This window comes from Lemur catta, chromosome 10, assembly GCF_020740605.2.
Source record: "Lemur catta isolate mLemCat1 chromosome 10, mLemCat1.pri, whole genome shotgun sequence".
Taxonomy (NCBI): Eukaryota; Metazoa; Chordata; class Mammalia; order Primates; family Lemuridae; genus Lemur; species Lemur catta.
This window is the reverse complement of record NC_059137.1, coordinates 51,844,175-51,871,762: the sequence shown is the minus strand read 5'-3', so window position 1 is coordinate 51,871,762 and position 27,588 is coordinate 51,844,175. Positions and strand designations below refer to the sequence as shown.

At 36.3% G+C, this 27,588-nt stretch overlaps 1 protein-coding gene across 4 annotated transcripts in view; it reads right to left on the bottom strand.

Moving 5' to 3' along the window:
* The window catches only part of PSIP1 (PC4 and SFRS1 interacting protein 1), a 39,400-nt gene extending 12,154 nt beyond the window's left edge, over positions 1–27,246 (bottom strand). For 2 of the 4 annotated variants that reach the window (XM_045563095.1, XM_045563099.1), the window contains exons 1-8: positions 27,063–27,246; positions 26,234–26,449; positions 23,071–23,147; positions 11,877–12,015; positions 9,723–9,827; positions 8,591–8,653; positions 3,558–3,654; positions 2,071–2,146 (exon numbers count right to left, since the gene is read on the bottom strand). In XM_045563095.1, the coding sequence (XP_045419051.1) occupies positions 2,071–2,146; positions 3,558–3,654; positions 8,591–8,653; positions 9,723–9,827; positions 11,877–12,015; positions 23,071–23,147; positions 26,234–26,305 (629 nt within the window). In that variant the 5' untranslated portion in view covers positions 26,306–26,449; positions 27,063–27,246. The remainder of the gene's footprint in view (positions 1–2,070; positions 2,147–3,557; positions 3,655–8,590; positions 8,654–9,722; positions 9,828–11,876; positions 12,016–23,070; positions 23,148–26,233; positions 26,450–27,062) is intronic. The other 2 variants (XM_045563096.1, XM_045563097.1) reach the window with 1 other exon arrangement.
* Between the last annotated feature and the right edge of the window lie 342 nt (positions 27,247–27,588).

Sequence of the window (27,588 nt, the reverse complement as noted above, 5' to 3'; positions counted from 1 at the left end):
ATTCAAGATAGAATACTGGTAGTTGAGTTGACTGTTACCAAGATAAATTAGATAAGTGTTCAAAAGAAAGAGATGGGTTTTAAAAAATATAGCCTATTTTCAAGTAGGGATGTAGGAATTGCAAACTGAGACACAGCCTGGGGTCATACATCCAATCAAAGGTACAACTGCCAGCCTTAAGAATTCAAACCGGGCTGCCTTGATCCTTCAGATGGACAAATGATTCCTGAGGGATGGTTTCTCAGAAAAACCTATAAAGCTCAAAGTGTCTGTAATGAGTATAAGAAGATACGCATGACTAAGCAAGTCTTGTGAATGAGACCACTGCACAGGAAGCTGACTAGAAGTAAACACACACAATAAAGTATTATATTATCAAAAGTGACACCAGACTGCATCAAGAGAGAGTTCTGAAAAGAAACATTGGGCCCCCAAATCCCTAAGGTCTGAAAGCAGGCTGAGAAAGCTGCTCAGCAGGAGGGCATATTTTCCAATAACAATTTCAGACGCAACTAAGGATGACACTGAAAAGGTAGAGAATTTCCAGAGGAATCAGTCAAAAGCCATGGAGACCAATGAACTGGGAAGGGTACTCTCAGGGAAAACTGGGGCCTAATCAGGGGACATTCATTATATCCAGAATAGGGGGATCTCATAATATTTTCCCAGCAGAATTTTAGATTTCTTAGGGAACAATGACTGCAAAGGAACTCATCTGCAAGTACCCGATTTCTTATTTTCACGACAATTGTTAAACCATGTTGTATTTTGTGCCACTATTTTTTTAATCAAGTAAATTTTGAATATATGTATGGTGTACAACACAATGTTTTGATATATGTGCATATTGTGGAATGGCTAAAGCAAGCTATTTAACATATGTATTACCTCACATACTTATATTTTGTGGCGAGAACTCTGAAAATCTATTCCTAGCAATTTTCAAGTACACAATGTACTGTTATCATGTGCCACTTTTTTTTTTTCTTTTTTTTGAGACAGAGTCTCACTTTGTTGCCCGGGCTAGAATGAGTGCCGTGGCGTCAGCCTAGCTCACAGCAACCTCAAACTCCTGGGCTTAAGCGATCCTACTGCCTCAGCCTCCCGAGTAGCTGGGACTACAGGCATGCGCCACCATGCCCGACTAATTTTTTCTATATATAGTTTTAGTTGGCCAGATAATTTATTTCTATTTTTAGTAGAGATGGGGTCTCGCTCAGGCTGGTCTCGAACTCCTGACCTCGAGCGATCCACCCGCCTCGGCCTCCCAGAGGGCTAGGATTACAGGCGTGAGCCACCGCGCCCGGCCATGTGCCACTTTTTTTGAGAGTACTTTTAACAGCTAGGGGGGCAGTAAAATAAAGCTCTTTATATATATTTTGGTTGGAAAGTACCAACTTTCTAATAGTGTTCTGTAAGTAAAATTTTCTATAATTATTTCATACACAACATTGTAAATCTACTCTTAATGAACATACCTCACACTTGAGCCTTTAAAATTTTTAAATGTAATAACCACAAAAAGTTTCCCCCTTTTGTCTGACTATACATTCCTTTCAGTGAAGTTTACCCAGAAAAGCCAAAATAAAAGGGATCCATGTGGTGGGGGAAAAGATGGCAAGAGAATTTTTAAAAAATGAAAAACATTTTTTTAAGTAGTTATTCTAAAGTACTTTATGCTGGATCTTAGCCAAAAGGCAAAGAAGCTATCCAAAATACTTTAAAATGCTCAATTTGCATTAAAAAATAATTTAGTCCTGTTTTTAAATAAAGCACCCTACCCTGGAGGAACTAAAATTTTGTGGACATTGCTTCAACTATCCAAGAAAATGTCTTAATTAATGAAATGATAAATAACCACATATTTTTCTTGATTCCCTATCATTTTTTCTTTTTTTTACAAAATTTTTCCAGCTTTTTCCATAATTTTTAGGAATATCAAAATAGTAACAGCAATAAATATCCCGTAAAATAAGAAAAAACTGGCAAAAATGCAAGAAGATATATGCTTGTTTAAAGTCAAATGCCTCATTAATTCCATAATGAATTATACACTAAAAATAAACTCACATGTCACTCTCTGAAGGACAGGGCTGTTTCACCATTTTAGGTCTGCCTCTTGGTTTTGGAATCTTGACTTCTGTAGCTAATATTCACATGGGGAAAAAATATCAGTAATTACTGGTTTCCCTTTAAGATGCAAATCTCATGTAAATATTACAAATGATATGCACTATGTAAGAATATTAGAGGCTTATTACAGATGCAATTATTTATAAATTTAAAAACTAATACCTCTCCCCGTGGTTCAAATAAGCAATAGTGAAAAGTTTAAAGAAGTAGATCAACAGAGTAATTTTCAATTTGTCCTTAGTATGGCTGAGAGGGGTTAAAAACATTTTTCATTGTTATTTTAATAGGAATGCCACAAAATTCAACTTTAGAATATAAAAGTAGCACTTACATTCAATATTCATTTACGTATTATAAGTACATTTACACACACATCTTTGGAGGTTTTGTTTTTTTTTTTTGAGACGGAGTCTTGCTTTGTTGCCCGGGCTAGAGTGAGTGCTGTGGCATCAGCCTCGCTCACAGCAACCTCAGACTCCTGGGCTTAAGCGATCTCCTGCCTCAGCCTCCCGAGTAACTGGGACTACAGGCATGCGCCACCATGCCCAGCTAATTTTTTCTATATAGATTTTTAGCTGTCCAAATCATTTCTTTCTATTGTTAGTAGAGACGGGGTCTCGGCTCAGGCTGGTTTTGAACTCCTGGGCTTGAGCGATCTGCCCGCCTCGGCCTCCCAGAGTGCTAGGATTACAGGCGTGAGCCACTGCACCCGTTCCATCTTTGGAAGTTTTTACCAGAATTCACTAAGTTTCCTAACATCATTAATTTGATCTACTATGACAATATTAAATTCCAAAATATTACATAAATAAATTCTCATTCTCTTTGTTTTCTGGGTATTATCTTACCCCATATTTCAGGAAGAATTCTATTATGAAGTAGGAAAAAAAAAAACCTGGCTCTATTTTGGTTAGTTTTCTTTATATGAGGAAGAACCTTCCAAAATATTTCCAACTTGCCAAATTAATACCTTAAATAGGCAATGCTGAAAAGAGCTGCATATTGTAAATATCCTTATAAACAAAGAATGTAATAGTTTAAAATAAATGACTTTAATTAATCAAACGCTACTAATAATTCTCATTCTTTCATTATGACTCCATTTAGAAAGCTTATGCCTCATGAAAGGTAAAATAAATCCACTGTTCACAGTTAATTTTAACTTCACCACAGCCTCATTTGCCACTATTTGGGGAAAATATAATGGGGATCAAACATTGTGAAAAAGTTACAAACACTTATTTCAAATTTAAATACTCTGTTTCACCAAGCAGAAACCATAAAGTTTATGTCCCTTGAAATTTGTATGTTACACATAATGAACTGCCTGTGCACTTCATACTAAAATGCTTTAGGGAGCAACAACTTAATGGATTAAAATATTAATCACAAGCCAAAGAATATTTAAACTCCAATAATCCTACCTGCAGGTCGTCCTCTTTTAGGGCTCACTTTTAGATTAACAGATGCTGTTGCTGTTGTCACTACTCCTGCCTCCTCGGTTTCTACTTGTTTTTCTGCCTGAATTACAAAGACTTAATTTATTTAAGCAAATAACAGGCACTTAAAGTTTAACTCAATGGTAAAAATATGCCAGTCTATGATAACATGAATTCAAGTATAAGCATAACTTCTATATGATCTTTATTATCATTCAACAATAGACTCATTAGAGTAAGACCCTCAAACTTAGTTTACAATTCCAGTGAACAATTCTTAAAAAAATTCACTTTTCAAAAATTCTCAACCTAAAAAGGTCATTTGTAAGAATAAAGTAATATTCTTGATAAAATACTGGGACCAAAGTATAATGCAATTATGCTGTAACAACTCACACATTGCTATTTTTAATTTTATAACTTTGTTAATATATACACATTATATTTCCAAAATGAGACTGATATCCGATGTTCTCCCCTAAGAGTTATTCTTATTTTCCATAAAGAGGGATTTGCCACAGTAGAGAGTAAGGAATCCCAATGACCATTTGCAAACTATAATGCCCTCTGTATGACTCTCCTGAAGGGGAGACAAGGCCCCAAATGAGAATCAGTATTACTGATTTAAGCATTAGAGTGGAACAAAAGTTGAGAACCACAAATTAGAAAGGAAATTGCCAACATGAGGCAGTATTTTGTACTGATCATAGCTGCAAAGGGAAGATAGAAACTCAAAGAGAGACCAAAGAGAAGGATGGCAGGACCAATAAGAGCTACTTCTCCACTCCCCAACTACTTAGAATTCAGCATTAACTGCATCAACAAAAAAGGGAAAACATTCAAAAACATATACAAATCCAAATTCATTGATAAAAAATTTAAAACTGCTTTTTATCAATGATCTGATTTGCAAATTTAATGCCCAGTGTTGGTAAGGATGTGGAAAATCATTCATACATTGACTATTGATGATTCAATAGTAGTGAATAAACTGATACTTTCTGAAAGAATATCATTATGAACGAATATTTGCAATAAAAAATGTGCAAATCTCTGATTCAGCAATTCTACTTCTAAGAATTTATCCATTTTTTAAAGATTATTGCTTTTATAATTGGAACATAATGTATATTCAAAGTATTATTAAAATTCATCTAACGTAACCCTTAAACTGTTCTCAGGGAACACTACAAAAATTCCTCCCTCAACATTGACTCAGATTTCTAAAGAACTTACAGACCATCTGGCCCTGCCCTAATCCTAACTTGATAGGTCAGGGAACCAGGCATCTATGTTTTTATAAAGCTCTCCAGGTACCAAAGGTTAAGAACCCAATGCAGAAGTTCTCTAAATTTCAGTTCAAACTGAATGGTGCAAAAAAACCCAAAACAAAACCAAAAAACCTCCCTTCACCTACACTTTCTGCTTTTGAAAATAAGACATCGAGTATGAATTACAAGTAGAATGGATGTTACTGAGGAGGTACCAATAAGAGGTAACAAGTTCATCAATAACTAATACAATAAAATAAAATACATTAATACCAATACTAGGCAAGAGATCAGCCCTACCATGGAAGTGTGTTCACAACTGTCATAGCAAAATTACACAAGTCAAAACCATTCCTCATGAAAATAAAATCAAAGACATATTTTCTCTAGGGAAAAGACTAAGCTGTATGAAATATACATGTATTAATCTTAAATGCAGATATTCTAAACTCTGACGACAGATTCATTTCTTCCATATTTTACATCTCACTGAGACCTCTAACCCTTTGACTCATTTTTTCCTATTACCCAACTCTGTAGCTCTAGTACTTTCCCTGATCTTACCTAAAGCCACCCACCTACACACAAAAACCTCATGAGACAACTATTCAAATGCATTCTCAAGCCCTTTGCATCCTTGTTTTGCTGTATCTGTCCCACAAATCCCCAACAGAGGATCACTATTCAATTCTACCTTCTCTGTTCTATTCCCTCCCAGCTGCTGAGCCCTGCTGGGAAAACAAAAACAAACAAAAAAAACCTATACAAACATGCATTAATTTTAAGCAATCTCATTTGGGATCTCAAAGCCATTCATTAATTCTGTATCAGGCCCTCTTCCTCTCCCATCAATTGCTAGGATAAACATTAAATCCATTCTCCCTGCCTTGTACCCCACTTGAAGTCTTGCTTTTGAATTGGGAGAAGAGAGACACGGAGGCCAAGACAAGGGAATTCCCTTAATGTCCAACTCTCTTCTATGATATTTACCTTTTTTTTTTTTTTTTTTTGAGACAGGGTCTCTGTTGCCCTGGCTAGAGTACAGTGTCATCATCATAGTTCACTATAACCTCAAACTCCTACACTCAAGCAATCCTCCTGCCTCTGCCTCAGTCTCTTGAATACAAGTACATGTGCCACCATGCCTGTATAAATTTTTCTATTTTTTGTAGAGACAAGGGTCTTGCTATGTTGCTCAGGCTAGTCTAGAACTCCTGGCCTCAAGCAATCCTCCTGCCTTGGCTTCCCAAAGTTTTAGGGTTACAGGCATGAGCCACCACACCAAGCTCGGAGAAATGTTTATAGCCTCCTCCACCCTTCCCTTCAATGTTAAATAGTCTATCTCCTCCTTCTTGTTAAGTAATTCCTTCAAATGTACCCTCCCTTCTCTCATCCAGCATATACTTACATAATTTATACTGACTCTTTCCACATCTTCAATCTTTTCTAGTTTTACAAAGAAAAAGTGTTAAGGCATGTATTTTTTCACTTTAACCACTTTCCCTTAACCATGCAAATCCCTATTAAGTTGCTACCATCTCCTTTCCTTTGAAGATTTCACAAGCATAGGGTAATGTAACTTTATCATCAAACATTTTATTCTCCAAACCACTTAACTTGGTTTCTGTCCTTACCATTCAACTAAATAGAGCTCACCCTGAAGAATCCTGGGGAGCCCATTTGGCAAGTATCTTACTGGATCCTTTCTCAATCAGGACACTATTGACTACTTCCTCTTTCTTGAAAATTTCCCCTCCCCTGTTTAGCTTGATATCCTCTTAGATTTTCTCTTGACAGTTCATTCTCAATCATAATTTTGCAGAATCTTCCCTACTCTCCATTATATTCCTTCAGGATTCCGGTTTCTGCATTCTTCCCAGTAAACATTTTCCCTTGACCTCATCTATTATCCCATCTTTCTACCAGAGACTGCATCTTTAATTTTTATCTTTTCCTCCTTTGTTGCCAGAATTACATATATCTTCACTTCCATTCCCATAGGCGCTTCACCTCCTCCTCTTCCATGCTTCTAGTCCCAAAACAACATCCTCAGCACTCCCATGACCTAATCTAGTCATCTAAACCAACACCCTGGAGTCATCCTGGCTTCTGCTCCCCTTCTCCCTTTATTATCAACTTCCAATCAACCACTGACTTAACCTCCTAAAGTGCTATTAAACCCCATCTTTCATCTACACTACTTAAAAATCCTGCTATAAGGTCCTTGTCCTTCCAATCTCATGGCAACACCTTAAAAAAGCCTTTTATAACCTAGTTACCAATTTATAACTCCCCATTTTAACTCTCCTGCTTTATACATTTATTTTTTGTCTCAATAAAAATTTAAATTCAATGAGAACAGAGATCTTGTTCAATGCTAAATTCCATGCCTGAGCCAGTCAAGTTAGTAGTAAAATTCTTTTTTTTTTTTTTTCCTTGAGACAGAGTCCTGGGCTAGAGTGAGTGCTGTGGTGTCAGCCTAGCTCACAGCAACCTCAAACTCCTGGGCTTAAGCGATCCTACTGCCTCCCGAGTAGCTGGGACTATAGGCATGAGCCACCATGCCCAGCTAATTTTTTCTATATATAGTTTTAAATGTCCAGATAATTTTTATCTCTATTTTTAGTAGAGACGGGGTCTCACTCAGGCTGGTCTCAAACTCCTGACCTCGAGCGATCCACCTGCCTCGGCCTCCCAGAGGGCTAGGATTACAGGTGTGAGCCACCGCGCCCGGCCTGTAGTAAAATTCTGAATGAATTTTTACAGTGAATTGGTCTCACTGCCCCAATCCAATCCCATCATTCACGCTGTTTTAAAAAAAGAAGCATCTAAAATTTAAAATGATTTAATGGCTTCCCATCACTTCCCTAAGTTCCAGTTCTTCGGGACAACACTAGGGTTTTTTGGTACCCATTTCCATTAAACTTTATGTGCTAGTAATACTGAAATGCAATACTCAAAATGCTTGAAATGAAATTTCCTCTATGCCTTTGTATATACTATTCAAACTGCCTCACATTCTTCCCCTCTCCTTCATCTGTATGACAAAATTCTGCCTATCTTTTAAAATCTTGTTAAAGTTATCAAATACCTTCCCACATATACCCCACAAAGGATAAAAAGCCACTGTAATTATGTTTTCATATTTTATGTCCTCACGAAATACTGAACTCTTGGTTTTCTTTTTATCTTTGATACAAAGACAATAGTTTGACACATAAATAGGTCAGAAAAAGATGTGAACAAAACTTCATACAGAAGGAGTAACTCGTGTTAATTAAAAGCCTACCATATACCTAGACCTGGCCCTACGTCACTCATACTTACCTTCACACAACAATGTTGTGAAGTAACAATAATAGATAACACTTACATAGCACTTAGTAGTGATTAGGTATCAGAATTTATTATAAACATTCTACATGTGTTAAATCAATCATTTAATCCTCAACCACCCTGGATACATTACTATGCATTTTACAGAGAAAACCAAGGCAGTCATTAAAATGAATGAAAACTGGTGCATCTTACTTCCTTGAACATTCAACGTATCTTAAGGCTGCTGTATCACTAAGAAAAGAAACACAGTTTTGTTAAGTACACAACATAAACCACTCTTTAAAAAATTAAAGGGTTTAGAATAAAAGGTCAAGTTTAAATAAGGTTTCATTATCTTTATTCTTCCTCAATCTAACTAAAATAAAAATTATTTTAAGATCCCTGTGGTTGGTTAGTCAGTGAAATTACCTTTCTCTTTCTCCCTCTTCTGGCAGCTTTCGGGGTGGTTATGTCAATTGCTTTAGTCACATCCTAAAAAAAAAAAAAAAAAAGAAAGAAAGAAACTGAAAAAATTATGCGAAGACTGAAAGAAACTTTCTTAAACTAAAAGTCACAAGCATGGTTCACTGAAAGTGCTGGGGAAATTTGATTTGCTTCTCTGATTTTTAAAATTACAAACATTAAAAGTCTTTATAACATTACAAAGTAACAGCCAGTATCTTCATCTGGGAAAAAGTGCATTTCCACTGTAAGATCAAATATAAAAGTCACTGCTTACTAATACACCAGGAAGCTTGTCAATTTAAATATAAAACCACTTTTTCTAAAGTAGAATCCTGGTTTTAGGGATGTGAATTTTAAAAGGTGGCTAGGACTTTGGAGATCATCTAACAGCCATTTCATGAGGCCTAGAAGGGCTAAATGAATAATCTTCACTCACAGATAATCATATACAGAGTTGGAAATTAACCTAGGATAAAAAACATTCAGTCTAATCCCCTTTCCAGTACATCTATCCCATAATACCACTCTTCAAAAAATACTCCTAATACTAACTCACCCTATAGTTGGACCTCATGTTTTAAACATAAAAATAACTTTAAATAAAGACATCCATGCAGTCAGGTGCAGTGGCTTACACCTGTAATCCCAGCACTTTGGGAGGCTGAGACAAGAGGACTACTAAGCTCAGGGGTTCAAGACCAGCCTGGGCAACATAGTGAGAGCCTTGTGTCTACAAAAAAATTTAAAAAATCAGCCAGACTTGATGGCATGTGCCTGCAGTCCCAGCTGCGCGGGAGGCTGAGCAGGAGGATTGCTTGAGGCTGCAATGAGCTATGGCAGTGCCACTGCCCTCTAGCCTGGGCGCTACAGCGAGATCCTATCTCACACACACACAAAGAATCCATGCATCTTGAAGATGCATAAATTGTTTTACAATACTGTATTTAATTTTACACAAGGAAATAAACCTTAAATATTTTCTAATTCATTTTTTAAGTACTTTAAAGATTAAATTCTATTTTGCCATGGTCAACTCATTTTATAATTTCTTCCTTGCAACAAAATGACTTTATAATACAAGAGAAATGAAACATACCTCATTGCTGGCTTTTTCTTCATGGTCAGTATCTTCCTTTGAAACACTAGTTTCTTTTTCTTCAACTTCAACATCAGATGATGCATTGGATTGTTTAGTTGATGCCTGTGGGCAATCAACTCTATTAATTTCACAAAATGAGGTTTTACCCCAACTTTAAAATTTTCTACTCATGAAAAACTGAAAGCCTGTCTGCAAAAAGTTAGAAAAGTACCCTAGTTTCTGTTCCATAGAACACTTTCAATATATATAATTTTAAAATAATTTTAAATGCTACCATTTCTTTCAAAGTCTTATAAGGGACTATATTCCTGTACTTCAGTGCATCCAAGTGAGGCAGAATGAGAGTGCAACGACAAAGAATACTATCTTGATGCTCTAACCAACAAATATTCAACAAGATACAATGTAAATTGATTTGATTTAGAATAGCACAGTCATATACTATATTCAAATACTGAAATTTTCTGGGGAGAGATGCTTACTCAACACACTCTAAGACAAATGGCCTTATTAGCAAAGAATATGTATATCACAGCTTCATTTAAAGAGTGATTGATCTGTATCTCAAACTCAGTTTATGTGCCACTGGGCACATGTCAGGGCCTGGCAATGATAGAATACATCAAACCAGCACAATCATTTATACTTTTAGTAAGGGCATTAAGTTATTTGGATTCATGCAAAAATTTCATTGTGAAATAAAAAATTCTAAGTCTATATGGTGAAAAATAAGATTAAGTGGGTAGACAGGAACAGGGAATACAGACACCCTGCTGGGCAATTTGGAGGATGAAAATGTCCATAAAAATACAATCACAGAAAAGATGATCCAAGAGAAATTACAAAATGTTAGTTTCAGAAAACAATCAATTCTGTCTCTTTAGAAAAACATCCTCCCATTACATAGTCAAGGCAATAATACAAAACCATGCTTCCATTCAACAAATACTTAGTGAATATCTATTCTTCCCACACATATATGTGCTGGGTACACAGGACATACAACTTCTTTTTTCACAGAGCTAATATAATAGTCTGTGAAGTTACAGACAAGTATAGAAGCAATTATTATATGGTATGGTAAGTCCTATAAGAACTAAGTACTGGGCACTAATGATCATCTAATACAGCCCTGGAGTACCAATGAAAGATTTATATGTTCCACATAGAACAGCACCTGAAAAGTTCTCCAAGGTGAGAAAAAGCATGGCACATGTAAACAACTAAAAAAATGTATATGTTTAACAGCAGAAAGTTGCAGAATTTCCAGTATGTTGCTAAATCCTTCTTTAGGTTTACTCATGCTCTTTCCAGTTTTTGTATCTCAAGTGGTAATAAGAGGACATCTACTGATGAATGAGAAAGTGTCCCAATAATATTTTCATGAAGACCTCCTCTCATAGTTCTTTGCTCCTATTATAAAACCTGGTTTATTTTAAATAATAAGAGTTCTGAGACATCCATATGGGAACATATACAGAGTTCAAGAGTGCAACTGGCAATACAGAAAAATTTTTCTAAATAACACTAACATTAGGACAGAGGAAAAATAAGAGAAATTTCTGTTGTATGATAAAATGATACAAATTGGGTAAACGCAAACCACTCCAAGAAAATTTAGTGTCACATATTAATTAACAAAAGCTCTGAACAGATGAAAAAACACAAAAACAAAAACAGAAAGGCTGCTCTTCTAGAGACCAATAAGTATAATTTGGATAGTGCTATCAGAACCTTTGTCATGTATGTAGTTTAACGCATGTGAAGTTCATATTCTAACACAATTCTATGGATTTAGGAAGTAAAGAGAATTAGACAACATAAGTATATACCCTGTAAGGTAAAAAACCTGAATTTAGGAGAACAGTACATATGGCTTTAGATTCAATGATGTATTAAATAAACTCTCAATCAGGAGGAGTTAAATAAAAGTATTTCCCAGTTTTCTGAGATCCATTTAACCATGAAAGTAATAATTTTATCAATTCATCTAGATATAAAAGGTCAAGATTCAACCTCACAAATAGGAAAATTGAATCTGAAATTCACAAGGCTCTTAAATTAATATTTATTTTCCTACAGCTAGGCTAGTGATTATCCCCCAGGATTGACTAAATAATACTAAAATAAATTTTATGTAATATGACTCACCTGTTGACTTGAAAATTTCACTTTCGGGTTGTTATCTATCTCCCATAAACCTTCATTAAAACCTTTTCGTTTATTTGGTTTGCCATACTTTTCCTTATTTTCTGAGTAAGGAAATATATCCTTTGGTCCTAAAAAAGCACTAAAAAAGAAGGGGGGAGGATGTGAGTGCAAAACAACCTCAATGAAATATACAGTAAGTTATGAAATAGCACTACACTATGATGTAATCAAAAGTATATAACCTAAAGTGCATTTTAAATCTTATATAAAAGATAGACACAAATACAATTATTTTTAATCTCAAATACTTTTATTAAATTTGATAACAAGCTCCTAGCTCCATAATCCTACTTAAATATACCCATAAAAGTTGCAAAAAAATGTGAATGTACTTAACACCACTGAACACTGAAAAATGGCTGAAACAATAAATTTTGGCTTTTTTAACCACAATAAAAAAATACTAACAAAAAACTGACAATAGCATTAATCAGTACATTCAATTACACCCTCAATATAATTTCATTTCAAAATGATACATTACACAATTCACAAAACTGTCAACAGGGTATATTATCTAAATACATATAAATTTTTTACATGAGTAAATGTTTAGAATTTTATTTTATTCAATGAGGGAATCTGATGTTATAACCAGTTCATACATTTATATGTACACAGTCAACCCCTGGTATTCATGGTAGTTATGTTCTATAAAGTCACTGTGAAAGCTGAATTATTGAATGCTAAACCACTGCTCCTAGGGGAAATACATGGTTAGGTTCCTATACTCAAAACTTTTGTAAACCAATCAATACATAAATTTTATGTGTTTCTGTTTAAAGATGCCTATTTAATATATACGTAACTCATTAACACTGAACCATAGCCAGCAGCTTATGCAACACATACTTTCTCTGTAAAGCACATCATAGCCTTCTTGCATTTAGGAACACTAAAAGCACTTTAGCTCTATGCTCGAGGACCAGTTAAACACGTTAACTGCCATGTGAGTTGTATTTAACTCAGGCTAATTTTGAGCCCTGGATCTCATGAAGCAAATGTAACTCACATGTCTCATCATCTTGGGAGCCACGTGAACTATTTTTCAAGTTGCATATAACTTGTGTACAGAAAACAGTAAAAAATAAATTTTTCATTAAATTTACAAAGGATTGTTTTGTTTTCAAAGTTTTTATTGTTTTCACAATAAAACACTGTGGCCCCAAGGTAAAAAAATTTTTTTCTAGTGTGGCATGTGTTAAACAGCAAAATGACCAACAAAGAACACAAAAATGCAAAAACCCATGGCAGTAAATAGCACAAAGGACACTTGCTTACAGCATGAGTGCTGGAAACAAGAAAGTAAAGCATTTCCTTCTTCAACCTCAGCGAGGAACGTACCAGGTAACTCAGATTTTTTTCTACTCTGTGCATGTTTATGAATGATCTCAAAGACACTGAAAGTACCACTGATTTGGGGTTACAAATAAATCTTAGGGAGTAAGCAAATTCACAAATACAGAACCCAGAAATAATGAGCCATCAACTATTTGTTATGTACAGATGTTCCTAAACTTATGATGGAGCTCATGTCCCAATAAACTTACTATAAGTTGAAAATATCTTGAGTTGAAAATGCATTTAAATACTCTGGAAAAACCAGCTGTTAAAGTCAAAAAATCAAAAGTTGAATCACTGTAGGTCAGGGAATGTTTATACATATAAATTTATACAACATTCTCCAGGACAGACCCCTTACATTTTCCTCCTTACGGCTGTCAGTTCTGTAGAAGCCCATCAATTCTATAAAAATACAAACAGTATGTATGTATGTAAGAGTTTTTTGCTACGACGGTTGATAATATGTGTACTCTCAAAAGCACCAGGAAAACTCAATTGATACTCATTTCCCCTAAAATATACTAAAATTTAAAATTATTATAATTACATATATAGCACACATTCCTTATCTTCTGAAATTCTGTAAGAACTAGGAACATAGTGAATGTAGTTAACGTTGTAGTTAGAACGTTTTCAAAAAGGCTTTAAAATTTCAATTATACGGACACTCAGAACTCTATTTAAATATAATCAGACATATAAATGTCAGCTTTATTATTTAAATTCTGTAACTCAGGAATACTCCAGTATATCCATGTATTTTAACTGCACATCCCAATTTCAAACAATATGATTATGCTAGAATTAAGGCACACTGATAATTTCCTTTATAAAGAAATTTACTTTGGGGTTAAAACTGAAATCATCTCATTTAATCAAGAAATTCAGGCTTTTGCTAGGCATCATTCATTCCTGCCTATAATCTCAAATTAGAAAAATTAATACGTTTAGTTAAAACAATACAACATTCCTATCTAATTGGTTTCAAATTGCAGGTAAATGACTTGAGTTAAACTTCCACCAAAATGTTATCTCTAGTTAGAACAAACCAAGTCAACACAAATTCTCCCTCCTGAAAATTCACAAAAACAATAGTAAAGGGATTATTTTAAACTCATAATACTAAAAAGACAAAATCTAGAAGCCGAAAAGATTGAAAAAGTTGGATCCTAAGCAAAGTGTGTCATTTCTTTGCTTAAAAAAAAAAAACTTACCAAGAGTAGTTTGAACAGTGCTTTCTTTTGTCTGATGATATAACTTATGATACAGAATAAGCATATTTTCTATGCCTTGGCAAATTGTCATACTCCTTTCTAAGTCTGAATCAGTTTCCAGCATTTTATCCGTGAAATATTTTTATTGTTTTTTGTTGGTGTCACTTCCTAAGGGACATCTTCATCCTTCCCACAACCACCTTCCTCATTTATGTTGATAGGCTTCTCTTCATTAATTTCCTCTGGCTAGATATTTAGTGTCTTTGCAACTGCACACCATCTACATTCACAAGATTAGCTATTTATTCTATTTTTTATTAATTTTTTTCAGGCAGAATCTTGCTGTTTCCTAGGCTGGAGTGCAGTGGCACGATCATAGCTCACTGCAGCATGGAACTCCTGGGCTCAAGTAATCCTCCTTCCTCAGCCTCCTGAGTAGCCAAGACTACAAGTGCACACCACCACGTCCAGCTATTTTTTATTTTTTGTACAGACAAGATCTCGCTATGTTGCCCAGGCTGGTCTTAAACTCTGGGCTGAAGCAATCCTCCTACCTCGTCCTCTCAAAATACCGGGATTACAGGCAATGAGCCACCTTGCCCAGCCTATTTATTCTGTAATTTCATTTATATTCAATTAAAATTTCACTTCTAGCATTATTACTGTTTTTGCTGATCTTTCATCTTTGTTGGACAATTCCCTCTTTTATTTTGGTAAAATGTCATGTGGGTGTATCATCAGAAGACAGAAGCCAACTACACACACTGCTGTGTGTATGATTTGAGAAACATGCTTGCTGACTAATCACCAAGAAACTTTGAAAGTGACATGATATACATCTGTAACTGACCTCCTAATCTGTGTACTGAAGACCTAGCAGCAAATTTTGAAGTTTATGAAATTACAGCAATATTGTCATTCCTGTTTTCTTTGTGACTGCACTGCATTGTTACTTGGTCTTGTTTTGTCTGAGCCTTGTCTCACAAGCACTGCAAGGCTGTTTATTTACATAGTCTGAAAGTCTTAATAGAATTCTATCCATTCACAGAATGTAATCAACTTACATTTGGTCTTATTCACATCACCTCATTTTACATACACTGTATTACAATTGGTTCATTTTTCATTTTGCTAAATAGGTTTTTAAAAAAATTCTCCCCTTGTTCTTCCTCCCAGATTCAGATTTACAAGTTCTACTTTTCATTATTTTATTAATCATTATGTTCATATGAAAGTCACACATAAATCCACATACTCAAATAACTATCTCTCTTCCAACTGAAAAGACCTTTAAAAATCTAAATTCATGTTATGCATAGAAAATTTTGTTAAAATTCACACGAGAAGATGCTCAACATCATTAAGCTATCAGGGAGATGTAAATCAAAATCACAAAATACCACCTCAGCACCACTTAGGTGGCTATAATAAAAACAACAGATAATAATGAATTGGCAAGGATGTGGAGAAACTGGAACCCTCATACATTGCTGGTGGGAATGTAAAACAGTGCAGCTGATTTGGAACCAGTCTGGCAGTTTCTCTAGATTAAATATAAAGTTACCATTTGACCCAGGAATTCTACCCCTAGAGAAATGAAAACAGTATATTTACACAAAAACTTGGATACAAATGTTTACAGCAGCATTATTCATAACAGCCATAAGTGGAAACAACCCAAATGTCTATCAAGTGATGAATAAATACAATATGGTGGATCAATACAATAGAATATTACTTGGCAATAAAAAGTAATGAAGTACTATCACAGGCTATAGCAGGGATGAATCTTAAAAACGTGGTAAGTGAAAATGGTCAGTCACTAAAGACTGTATGTTGTATGGTTCCATTTACATGAAATAACCAGAATAAGAAAGAAGATGAGTAGCTGCCTAGGCCAAGGCGGGAGGAAGAAATGGGAAGTAACTGCTAATAGGTACAGCGTTTCTTTCTGGGGTGACAAAAGTATTTTAAAATTGATTTTGCAAATGGCTGTACTACTCTCTAGATAATACTAAAATCTATGAAATAATATACTTTAAATAGGTTAATTGTATGGGAAATGAATTATATCTCAATAAAGCTGTTAAAAATTTTTCAGAGACTACCATATCCTATCAAAGAAAACAAACTAATCCATAATTTCACCAACTGTAGTCATTATTTTCAACCCAATTATCTGTATATATATAAATATGTAATTGGAATATATATGATACATTCTCATTCATAAGTAGACCTTTTCAAATGAAAATGAGTATCTTATTATGTCAACAATTACTTAACACCTACATATTCCTAGCACTCTGGGAGGCCAAGGCCAGCGGATCCTTTGAGCTCAGGAGCTCGAGACCAGCCTGAGCAAGAGCAAGACCCCATCTCTAATAAAAAAATAGAAATAAATTAACTGGACAACTAAAAATATATAGAAAAAAATTAACTGGGCATGGTGGCACATGCCTGTAGTCCCAGCTACTCGGGAGGCTGAGGCAGTAGGATCGCTTGAGCCCAGGACTTTGAGGTTGCTGTGAGCTAGGCTGACACCACGGCACTCTAGCCCGGGCAACAGAGTGAGACTCTGTCTCCAAAAAAAAAAAAAAAAAAAAAAAAACCCACCTACATATTATTTTATTCAATGGCTATACCAAAATTAGTCTATTGGACTATTTTCTATATCAAACTTTCTATTATAAAATCATGCTGCTGTAATAAACTTAATGCTCAATCTTCATACCTATCTTCATAATAAATTCTAAGAACAGCTAGATAAAAGGATATATTCCAGACCAGTGAGCTCTTAATGAGACACAAACATGGTGGTGGACAAAAAAAGAATCTTCCTTGGGCATGCAATCCCACAGGTTTGGTGAACAGGGCAAAGATTAGTTTTTAAACAGCAGCTGCACTAGTTCCCAAGGGTACAACCTTACATGGCTATAGCTATGATTTATTTTTCAAAGCATTCCATTTTAAAATGACATAGAAAACATACTTAATATGCTAAATAAAAGCAGGCTATAATTACACATAATAGCAAATACCAAAAAATTATAAAAGCAAGTCTGAAAGAAAATGTATCAAAACATAAATGGTCTGATTCATTCATTCGTCATTCTAGAATAACATACCAGATGCTTAGTACACATGTATGTGTACACACACACACACACACACACAACACACGCAAGCAGGACATAACTCTATGATAGCAAATGCTTAAAAAACGCATAGATAAGTCTGAAAGAAAATACATCAAAACATTAATAGGTTTAATGGAAGTAAAATAGGAGTAAAAATGGTATTTCCTTTACAGAGAACTTTCCTGTTTTTAAAATTTTTAACAATGAAAAGATATATATTAATTGAAGGTACATTAGACACCAAATTCTGGAGCTGAAAGGAAACTTAGGGATCACCAAAAGCCTCATTTTGAATGTTAGAAAACTGAGGTCCAGAAAGATGAACTGACTCAGGCAAGGCCATCTAGCTATTAAAAACAGCAGAGCCTCAACTGTACAGTGTCCCGTAAAAAGATTTCACCGTTTCCTTTATCTTCTATAATACAGTCTTTGAAACATTTCCGAACAAAGTATTAGGAAATATGATGCCACATTTCTATCCATACGAACTCAGACCTCAAATACCAGTATCAAAGCTCATAAGAATCAAGACTAACGTAAAACATCCTAAGAAAATAGCAAATCGTTGACTGAATTCAGTACTAGTTTTAAAATTCTGAAGCAACCTAAATCCTGCAAGTGTGTCTCCTACATGGCATATGCCTTAAGACTCTAAGTGTGTACAAGCTATACACCAATTTTCCTAAGAATTTAAGTACACAAAAAAGCAGTTGTTTCTCTGAATTCACTTTTTTGTGAACAATGTCAGAAGAACAAACATCCACTCACTCCCCCTTCACCAAAGCCCAGTTACCACACACCTAGAACTCTGGGAAAGCCTACCAGAGCTGAATATATGAAGTTCAAAACTCATTTAACTGTTGTCAAGTAATATTATTAAACAGAAAGTCCTATTTTTAACAACATATTGATTCTAATTTGGCACTTCATTTCTCCACTACTAAATCAAAAAATATGAAACATACTGTTTATAAGTAGATTTTATATTATATAATAGCATGCATTATTTTATAATGGAAAACGATTCAACAAACAATTGAATATGCATGTACTATATGCCATGAACCTGCTGGTGTGAAGAGATGAATAAAACACTTCATCTCATTATTTGGTGTGAAACTTAACAGAAACCACACAAGTCCCATACCAACACAACATGCAGCTATGGAAACTGTAGAGAAGTAGTGTGGAAGAAAACAAAATCCTATACTATGATTCATTCCTTTATTTCCTTGTGACCACCACCGGTACACTTCCTTCACTCCTAAAACTATAAATTAGGCAAGTTTTAACACAGCCTGTAATGTATATTTTTTAAAGTTCCTAAAACTGAGCATCCAATTTCTTTGTATTACCACTACTAAGATCAATAAGGAGATAAAAGCAGCAAAATACCATCTTTAAATTTTCCAGACTTAAGAAAAACAGAGCTAGGTAAAAGTATCCTTAAATAGCAAAGGTAATTATTTAGCAAAACTCAAATTGAGCTGTATTTCTAGCAATTTAATAAACACTACTAGTAGTCTTGGAAAAATAATATGCAACATTACCTTTAATTGGTAAATCCCCACAAGTCTTGTTCCCAAAATGAAATAAAAGTTTGTCAAAGCTGTACCATTTTAAATTACTAATAGCTGACATTTATTTACTGTTTAACAAATGCCATGCACTGGTCTAAGCATTTTCCATGTAATATCTTGAGTGCATCTCAAAATTCTGAGGTAGACATTCCCATTTTACAAATGAGAGAGAAAAGGGCACAAAGAGAAGTAACCTAAGATCATATAGCAGGTAAATGGCAGTCAGGATTCAGAGAGACTCCTGATCTAGTTGTCTAAACCACCATATAAATGTTGGTTACTGGACAGCAAATTCATAATTAACAAATGACTATCTAGGACATAAAGCTTTCAATCACCAAATGTTATTTAACAGCTACTATGTGCCAGGCACTTAAGTAAATGATGACAAGATAGACAAGGTCCCTCCTGTCCCAGTCTTCAAGTGTAGGTGAAGGAAAGAAAAGAGAAAAAAAATGTGTCCTTGTTGCAATGGAGAAAATAAACATAAAATGGAGGATTTGACCTAAGATTTAAATGACTTCAAATACCTGAAGGCATAACCTTCCCAGCAGAGAAAACAAGCAACAAGGACCTGAGGTAAGATGAGGCTTATTTGTATAACAGAAAAAACAGTAAAAAATGTGATGAGGTTGGAGAGGTAACCACAGCCCAGTTAATACAGGGTCTTATAAACGGCATTTGTGGATAGTCTGTGGTTTTGATTTGTCGGTAATGTTAATATAGGGAGTCACTGAAGGTTTAGTTCAGTGAAATGACATGATCTGACTAGGATATAAAGATCACTTTGACTAGACAGTTGTCCCTCAGTATCTCTGAAAGATTGCTTCTAGGACCATCGTCCAGCACTTAAATCCATGGATGCTCAAGTCCCTTACATAAGATGGCACAGCATTTGCATATAACCTATATAACACCCCCCCATACTTTAAAAATGATCTCTAGATTACTTATACTACCTAATACAATGTAAATGCCATGTAAATAGTTGTATTGTTTTAGGAACAATGACAAGGAAAAAAGTCTGTACATATTCAGTACAGACAAAACTATCCATTTTTTCCCCTCAATATTTTCAATCCACGATTGAATGCACGGATGCAGAACCTACAGATATGGAGGGCCACCTGTATATGAAGAGTGGACACTGAGACCAAGATAGTATAAGGACATTATTAACAGGAGTAATTATGGCATGGACTTCAGTTGTAACAGAGGAGACAGCCAAGAGTGGACATATCCACACGCATTTTAAAGGAAAAGAACTAGATGCTGACTGACTAGATGTGAGGAAGAGGAAAGACTGTAATATGTAATCAAGGTAATACGAAGACTTCTGGCTCCAGCAAACAACTGGGTCCATGTCATTCCCACTTAGTAAGAATTGGTTTGCATATGTTAGGTTTAAGATACCTGGTAGACGGTCACAGTTAGTATACATAAGTCATCACTGTCTAATATTGAAAACTTGATTGCTGGACTAATTTACTATGAATGTCATAAGATGGTAAGTAAAATCAGATGTTTTTGGTCAGAAAAAGAATGCTGTTAAAAAAGGATTCTGCTCTCAAATCACAATTAAAAAATGTTAATCTATAAAACAGTTATGAATTAGTACAGTTTTCCAAATCCCTATTTCTTTCCATATAATCTTCCTATCCCATCTCCCTAACTCCTGTTAGAATAAACTATTTATCAAAATCCAAATTGAAAAGTTCAAGTAACTACCCTCCCAAATTTTGAGGGGGGAAAAGATTATCAGAGACCCAGTTTCTAAAAATTAATCTTAAGTACATGAAAAAGTCACCATACCAAGACATATGGCAGCACCACCTTTCCAAAGATAAATGGTATACTTATGAGAACACTAAGGCACAAAACACTACAAGTGCATTTTGAAATGAAAATTTAATATCATTAGCTTAACTTATAAATACATTTTAATTCCTTAGATATAGTCTAATTTCTTGAATATTAGGAATTCATTGTCTTCATTAACTACCTTCATACCCATTAACCAAACAATGCTTAGGTTTAGTTATTTGGTGTAGTTTGATTTAAAATTTAGTTATTTACAGTATGAAAATCCTCATTTTTTTAACGCTAGGAAAGGGTTGATAATTCCTCTTCTAAATTTAAAAAAGTAATGTAAGAATGGACTATGTGTTCTATAAAACTGTAAGGATGTATGAAAGTATAAAATCTGTCCCATTTCAGAAATATCAGAATTATTTTGAAGAATTTTAAACTTATAAAACCGAAAAATTCTAAGGAATATCTACTTTCATTATTCTACTACAGTATTTCCAAACATCACATCCAGAATCATCTGGAAGGCTTATTAAAACAGATTGCTGGGCCCAAAACCTCACAGCTTAATTCAGTAGGTCTGGGTTAGGGCCTAATAACTTGCATTATTAACTGAAGTTCTGACATGATGCTGGTGCTGCTAGACCTGGCACCACACTTCGAAAACCCCTAGTCTAATACACAGTGTGCTATTCTTCATTAAAAGATACCTTTCTCTTTTAAATTTACTGAAGCATTTCTTTAAATGGTAGAGTATCCCATGGAATCAGAAATTGACTTTTTTTTTTAAAGAGATGGCGTCTTGCTATGTTGCCTAGACTGGCCTCAAACTAACTCCTGGGCTCAAGCAATCCTCCTGCCTCAGCTTCCCAAGTAAGGTGGGTCTACAGAAGCCCAGCACCATGCCCAGCTTCATCATTTCTTACAAACTATATTTTTATATAGAGCATATAACCTGAACCCAACTCTAATTATAATGAGGTCAATCCAATTCTGGATCCAAAAGTATATTTAAAAAAAAAAACAAAACTAATTATGAGATATCGTATAATACCATTAATATAAAATGTCTAGAACTGGCAAATCTATACAGATAGTAGACTAGTGGTTGTCAGGGAGGAGGGACAATGGAGAGTGACTGCTAATAGATATGAGAGCAAATATACTAAAATCTACTGAATTATACACTTTAAATGGGTGAACTTCATGGTATGTCAATTTGATCTCAATAAACTTGTTAAAGAAATTATGTGAAAGTTTATACAATAGCTAATCAACATGAAACCAAATGTTGCCATTGTAGCCACTCTTAGGAATACAAAAACTGTAGAATATCAACAGTTTTGTTTCTCCTCATCCCCAGTAAACAAGCCTATTCTACCAAAATTATTGCAGATTCTAAACTTCAAGTCTAAAATCACCAGATTACACAGTACTTGTAAGGCTATTAAATTATAGGTATGCAGGAATATTGTTTCTGGAAATTAATGATGGCCCCCAGAGTGATCTCATGCACTCAGAAGTAACAGTTCAACATTCAGCTGTAATTTTTAAAAAGTCTGCTTCACCAAATTAGTTCTCTGCCCACACATCCACCAGGGGTAGTAGAGCAGAGTGGCTCTAGGGACCATGTAAACACACACACACACCGGGAACCATCCAACAGATTTCTTCTTCTCACCTTTCTTACAATATATAGTTCGTGTGGCTGATATTACAAAGCCTAAAACAGGGTGCCAGGCAGTCCTTATAAAAGCACTTTATTTTCCTATTTAGTCAGTTAAATAGAAAATATCCATCACTCATTCTTATTGTTGAGAGAATTCATATCTTCCTTTTAAAGAAACATCTGTTCCATTAAGTATTAAACTTACGGTATCTTTAAACTCTACCTTAAAAATAAAAGGAGACTTGAAGACCTTTTCCAAAAGTCAAAGATTAAAGTCTTCTATTTACTATTTCTCCCTTAATCTCTACCTGTTTCACATTTTATGCCCAACGACCTTGCTAAAATAACTGATTTGCCTTTAAAGCTAATAGGACTTACGTCTCATGAGTTCCAAAAAAGAAAATGGGTAGTTTGTTTGTGGGTGGCTTTACAGCTCCATCAGGAACTTCATCTACCTAAAAGAAAAATTTTAAAAATTAAAATCTTTTAAATCATACACACCTCAACACACATGAATAAACTGAGAACAAGACATTCAAAAGAGATCTGTCATAAAACGGACCAGTTCTACAGGCCTATAATTCTGTATCCCCAGTTCTGAAACCCAAGAAGCTCTAAAAACCAAGATTTGTTTCAAAATTCATTTGGTGGCAAAACCTAGACATTTGAGGATAATTCAGTCATTTCTTTTACTCATCCTAGTATGTTTCTACTGTTGTTTCTAAGCAGAAATATTGCATTAAATTAACATGTGCTATTCTAGACTCTATCAGCAACAAAATATATGGCATCTGTACTGTCATTTCCTTCCCAAAATCCCAAAATTCTGAATTCTTAAACATATCTGGCTCTAAGCATTTCAGACAAGGAGTCTGAACCTGTTTGACAATCCTAAATGATATTTCTGCAAGAAGGCTATACAAATAACAGAGTAATAATGTAAAAGCAGACATTAACAAGAATTTAAAGCAGTATCTCCCAAAGTTCGAAATACATTTTATGAAAAGATCCTTTACCCAGATGGCTGAATCACATGAGGTTACCTATTTTTCATGTCTCTTCAATCCTTTTAATTATTCAAGGAAGAAAGTATCAGGTGCTATTATATCTAATATACCTGGTAGTACCTGTTACTCTCCCTAATCAATAAAGGAAAAGCAGACCCCAGGGCTACAGCAGTACTATCTAGCCAGAATTTAAAAACATTTTTATTTTAAATTTCATAATTTCAAAAACACTAATTTAAAAAAAATCAGTTGACTTTGTTAAGAAGGGGGCTGACCATCAGAGAATATACTACGAGGGGAACTAGCCTGGTTTATTTATGGGGAAGTTTGAAGGTTTTCACACACCAATAGAATCATGACCACTCAACCCCTCTAATTTCCCTACCTATATGATGAAGACTATATCTGTCATTTCAGCTTTGTGGGAAGGCCCCAAGAATTGCAAAGATCCTTAAGCCCTTAAGAGATAATTTCTGTCAACCCAGTTCATGTTCTTTCTGTTAGCAAACATCTTTAAGAGTTTATGCAAATGCTTAGCATTGAGGGAGTTTAGTAAATGTCAGACAAATGTTTTTAAAAGTTGATTTTAAGAATAATTACTGGTAAAGGATTACACACAAGAATGTGCAAGACTTAAAAATTAATGAACATGTAGACAGAAAATGTTAAAGCCAAAATGGAACAAGAGGTGTCACTTTTACAGCTGAGGCCTTAAATACATCTCCTAAGATTTAGAATTGCTAAGATGGAAGATAGAAAAAGGAATAATATAATTCTTGGACACAGAACATGTTGAAAGCAAATTCAGCTGCTTCTAAGAAAAAATGAGGAGGAAAAGGAAAAATTTTTCCATTCCAATTCAAATGAACTTGTTAAATAAAGAAAATACTCTTGGTCTTCCTAAAGCTACTTTATTTTACTTTTAATAGCACTAACTCTTAATCACTTAACATACTGAAGGGTGTGAGGAGGGGGATTTGGGAAATTTGTAAAACATTTCCATTTGACTTTTAATGCATTGTGGCACAGAAATCTGAATACAGATGTATAAGACAATCTCAGATTTTCTAACACCTCAAAATAAACCAGTACACCTCAAAAACCATGAAAAAATATCTTAAAAGGGCCTTAAACCTGCTCAGTTTCCCAAGGCTCTATTTAAACATGAAATGTATTTTATAAGTACATGATTATGTACTAAGGATTCAGTTTAAGGCCATTGCTCGCAAGAAGTTTACAATGTATTTGGAAGTCAAAGTATACAAAAAGGATTAAAATAAAAGATTATAATAAAAGGAAGAGATTAGAATGTGAAACATATAAACAAGAACTACGATTAACGATTGTTTAAGACTCCTTTGAAAAGGCAAACTTGATACACTAGCAAAAAAACGCTCTCGAAGAGTTGGACGGGAAAATTTAAGGAACAGCGATCATTTTATACTTCAATGGAACTCTCAGTTTGCTCAGTCCATGATTCTGTTACCAAATGGGCGATTTCCCCCATTCCTCTTCCCAGCTGACATAACTAAAACAATAGGATTGTAATTGTTTTGAAGAAATACATTTTCAGAGAAGAATCAATTAGTAGAAAATAAATGGCTTGGAAAAATAATTACAACTTTAGAATACCACGTAGGTATATTTTAAAAGGATCCTTAGTTTACCTAATCTAACAGATCTCAGCATATCTTAGGTCCTGTCCATCACTGTTTTAGAGCTTGGGCCTGACCATAAACAAAAAGACCTCTTTATCTGAAAATGGAGCTTAGATATTTAGACTGTCTCAATTCCTCACTATCACAAAACATTGTGGGTCCTTAATCTCTTCTCTGTACCACTAAATGTGAACCCAGGAACCTGGTCCACCCTCCACCCCTTTGCCTATGGGAAACAAAAAGGTAGAACAACTTCTTCAAGGTCATTAACAAGAACAAAAACATGGAAATGAATTTTTTTGGATGTTTATTGGTGCTAAGTTATTGTAGTACTTTCAAGAACATCCAGTCCAGAATCTCTTCACTAAACAAACAAATCCAGAAGGCCTCATCAACTACAAAACATTTTTTAACAACCCTGTAAATCCAATTTAACCACATTCATATATCTTTCTTTGACATCCAAGAGTTTGTGCGTAATTTCCATAGATTCCACTGATATTCCGTATTATATTCAAAATTAAGGAAATGTCAACGTGTCACCCATTCTTAAACATAAAATTTATACTCCATTAATTCACCTACAATGGAGTATTAACTAACATCGCATTTAAATATCTCCTATGAAGAAAACCTGTCAAAGTCTGTCAAAAACAAACCATAGGAAAATAGGTATGGAGAACATCTGGGTTTTTATAATTACATGGACGATTACTGGGCAAAAAAACTAAAATGAAAGAAGGTCAGGTTACAAATGAGACTGAAGGAAAGAGAGGGAAAGAGAAAGCACACAGGAAAAAATGAAGAGAAATGGTAGGGGCAGGCCTCACAGGAAGAAGGTAGCAGCGCTAAACCCGAAGGCTACAAATCACTTACCCGAGCCGGCCAATGAGGATAACCTTTCATCTTGGCGAAGATCAGGTCTCCAGGTTTGAAATCGCGAGTCATGTTTCGGGGGCGAGGCTGGGGTCCGAAGCCGGAGACGGCGCGGAGACGCGGCGAGGCCGGAGGCGAAGGGATGCGGGAGGGCGGACGCGAGCGGCGGCTCCCGCGCCGGCGGGCGGGGAGGATGCCCGGGGTGTCCCGACGCGCCTGCGAGGCAGAGCGCGGAGGGCGGTTAAAGCGAAGAAACCCGGAGGGAGGGGCCGCACGGGGAGGGAGGGGGAGGGAGAGAAGGAGGGAGGGGGCAGGAGGAGGAGGGAGAGAGGGAGAGAGAAAGAGAAGAGGAGGGAGGGCAAGAGAGACCAGAGGAGGGGGAGGGCGGGCGCGGGGGGAGAGCGAGAGGAGGGCCGCCCGCCGCTCCTCCCCGCCGAGTCCCCGCCGAGTGCGCGGCCTCCGCCGCCGGGAGCTACCCCCTCCAGGCGGGGGCAGGTCCGCCGCTCCGCCGCCGAAAAGACGCCACCACCTGAGGCAGGGATGCTGCTCAGCCCTAAATTCCCCCCTCTCTCCCACCCCATCTTCTCTCGGGCTTTTCCCAGGGAGCTTAAACCCCCAAAAGGAGGGGGTGTAGGGGAGAGAAAAAGAGATGGATTTAAAAAGGCAAACGTTCCCCCTCCACCCACACACGACCTCCCACACAACCTGCTTCTCCACAGTCGCAGCCCGGGGCCGACCCTAGGCCCCCGGGGGCCGCGTCCACGTCCCCGCTACAGCCAGGAGCGAGGCCACCGGAGGGGGGGCGGGGCGAGTCCCCCCAGCCGCTCACCTGGCGGGGCCTCGGCCGCTGAGGCTGCGGTCGCTGGCCGGCCGCCTCTGCCCGCGTCCACGCAAACCACCTGCGCCACCAGCTGCCGCAGAGGCGTCTCAACCGCTCGGAATCGCAACCGCCACCGCCGCTGCCGCCGCCGTCGCTGCGCCGCTCCCGCGCGGCTCCCGCTCGGCGCCCGCTAGCACTGGGGCGGGACCAACTGCTCGCCGAGGCAGGGGAGATAATGCAGCACCCCCTTAAAGGATGTGGCTCCGGAGCGGAGCTTCCGAAAAGCCTCGATCCGAAAGTTCGCTTTTGCCTAATTAATGCATCCAGATGGAGAGAGAGACGCAAGCGAAGGCATAAGGGAGTGGGCAAAAATAGTTCGGACTGCTGTGGCTTCCCCCTGCGGTTTGCGGAGTGGTCGGGCCCGGCCCGCCCCTGCTGGCTGCTCTGCGTGTGTGTATTTGTATGTGTACTGTATGTAAAAGGCGGGGAGGGAGGAAATGATTGTTGTGGACGCGGTTTGGGGGCGGGTATCCAG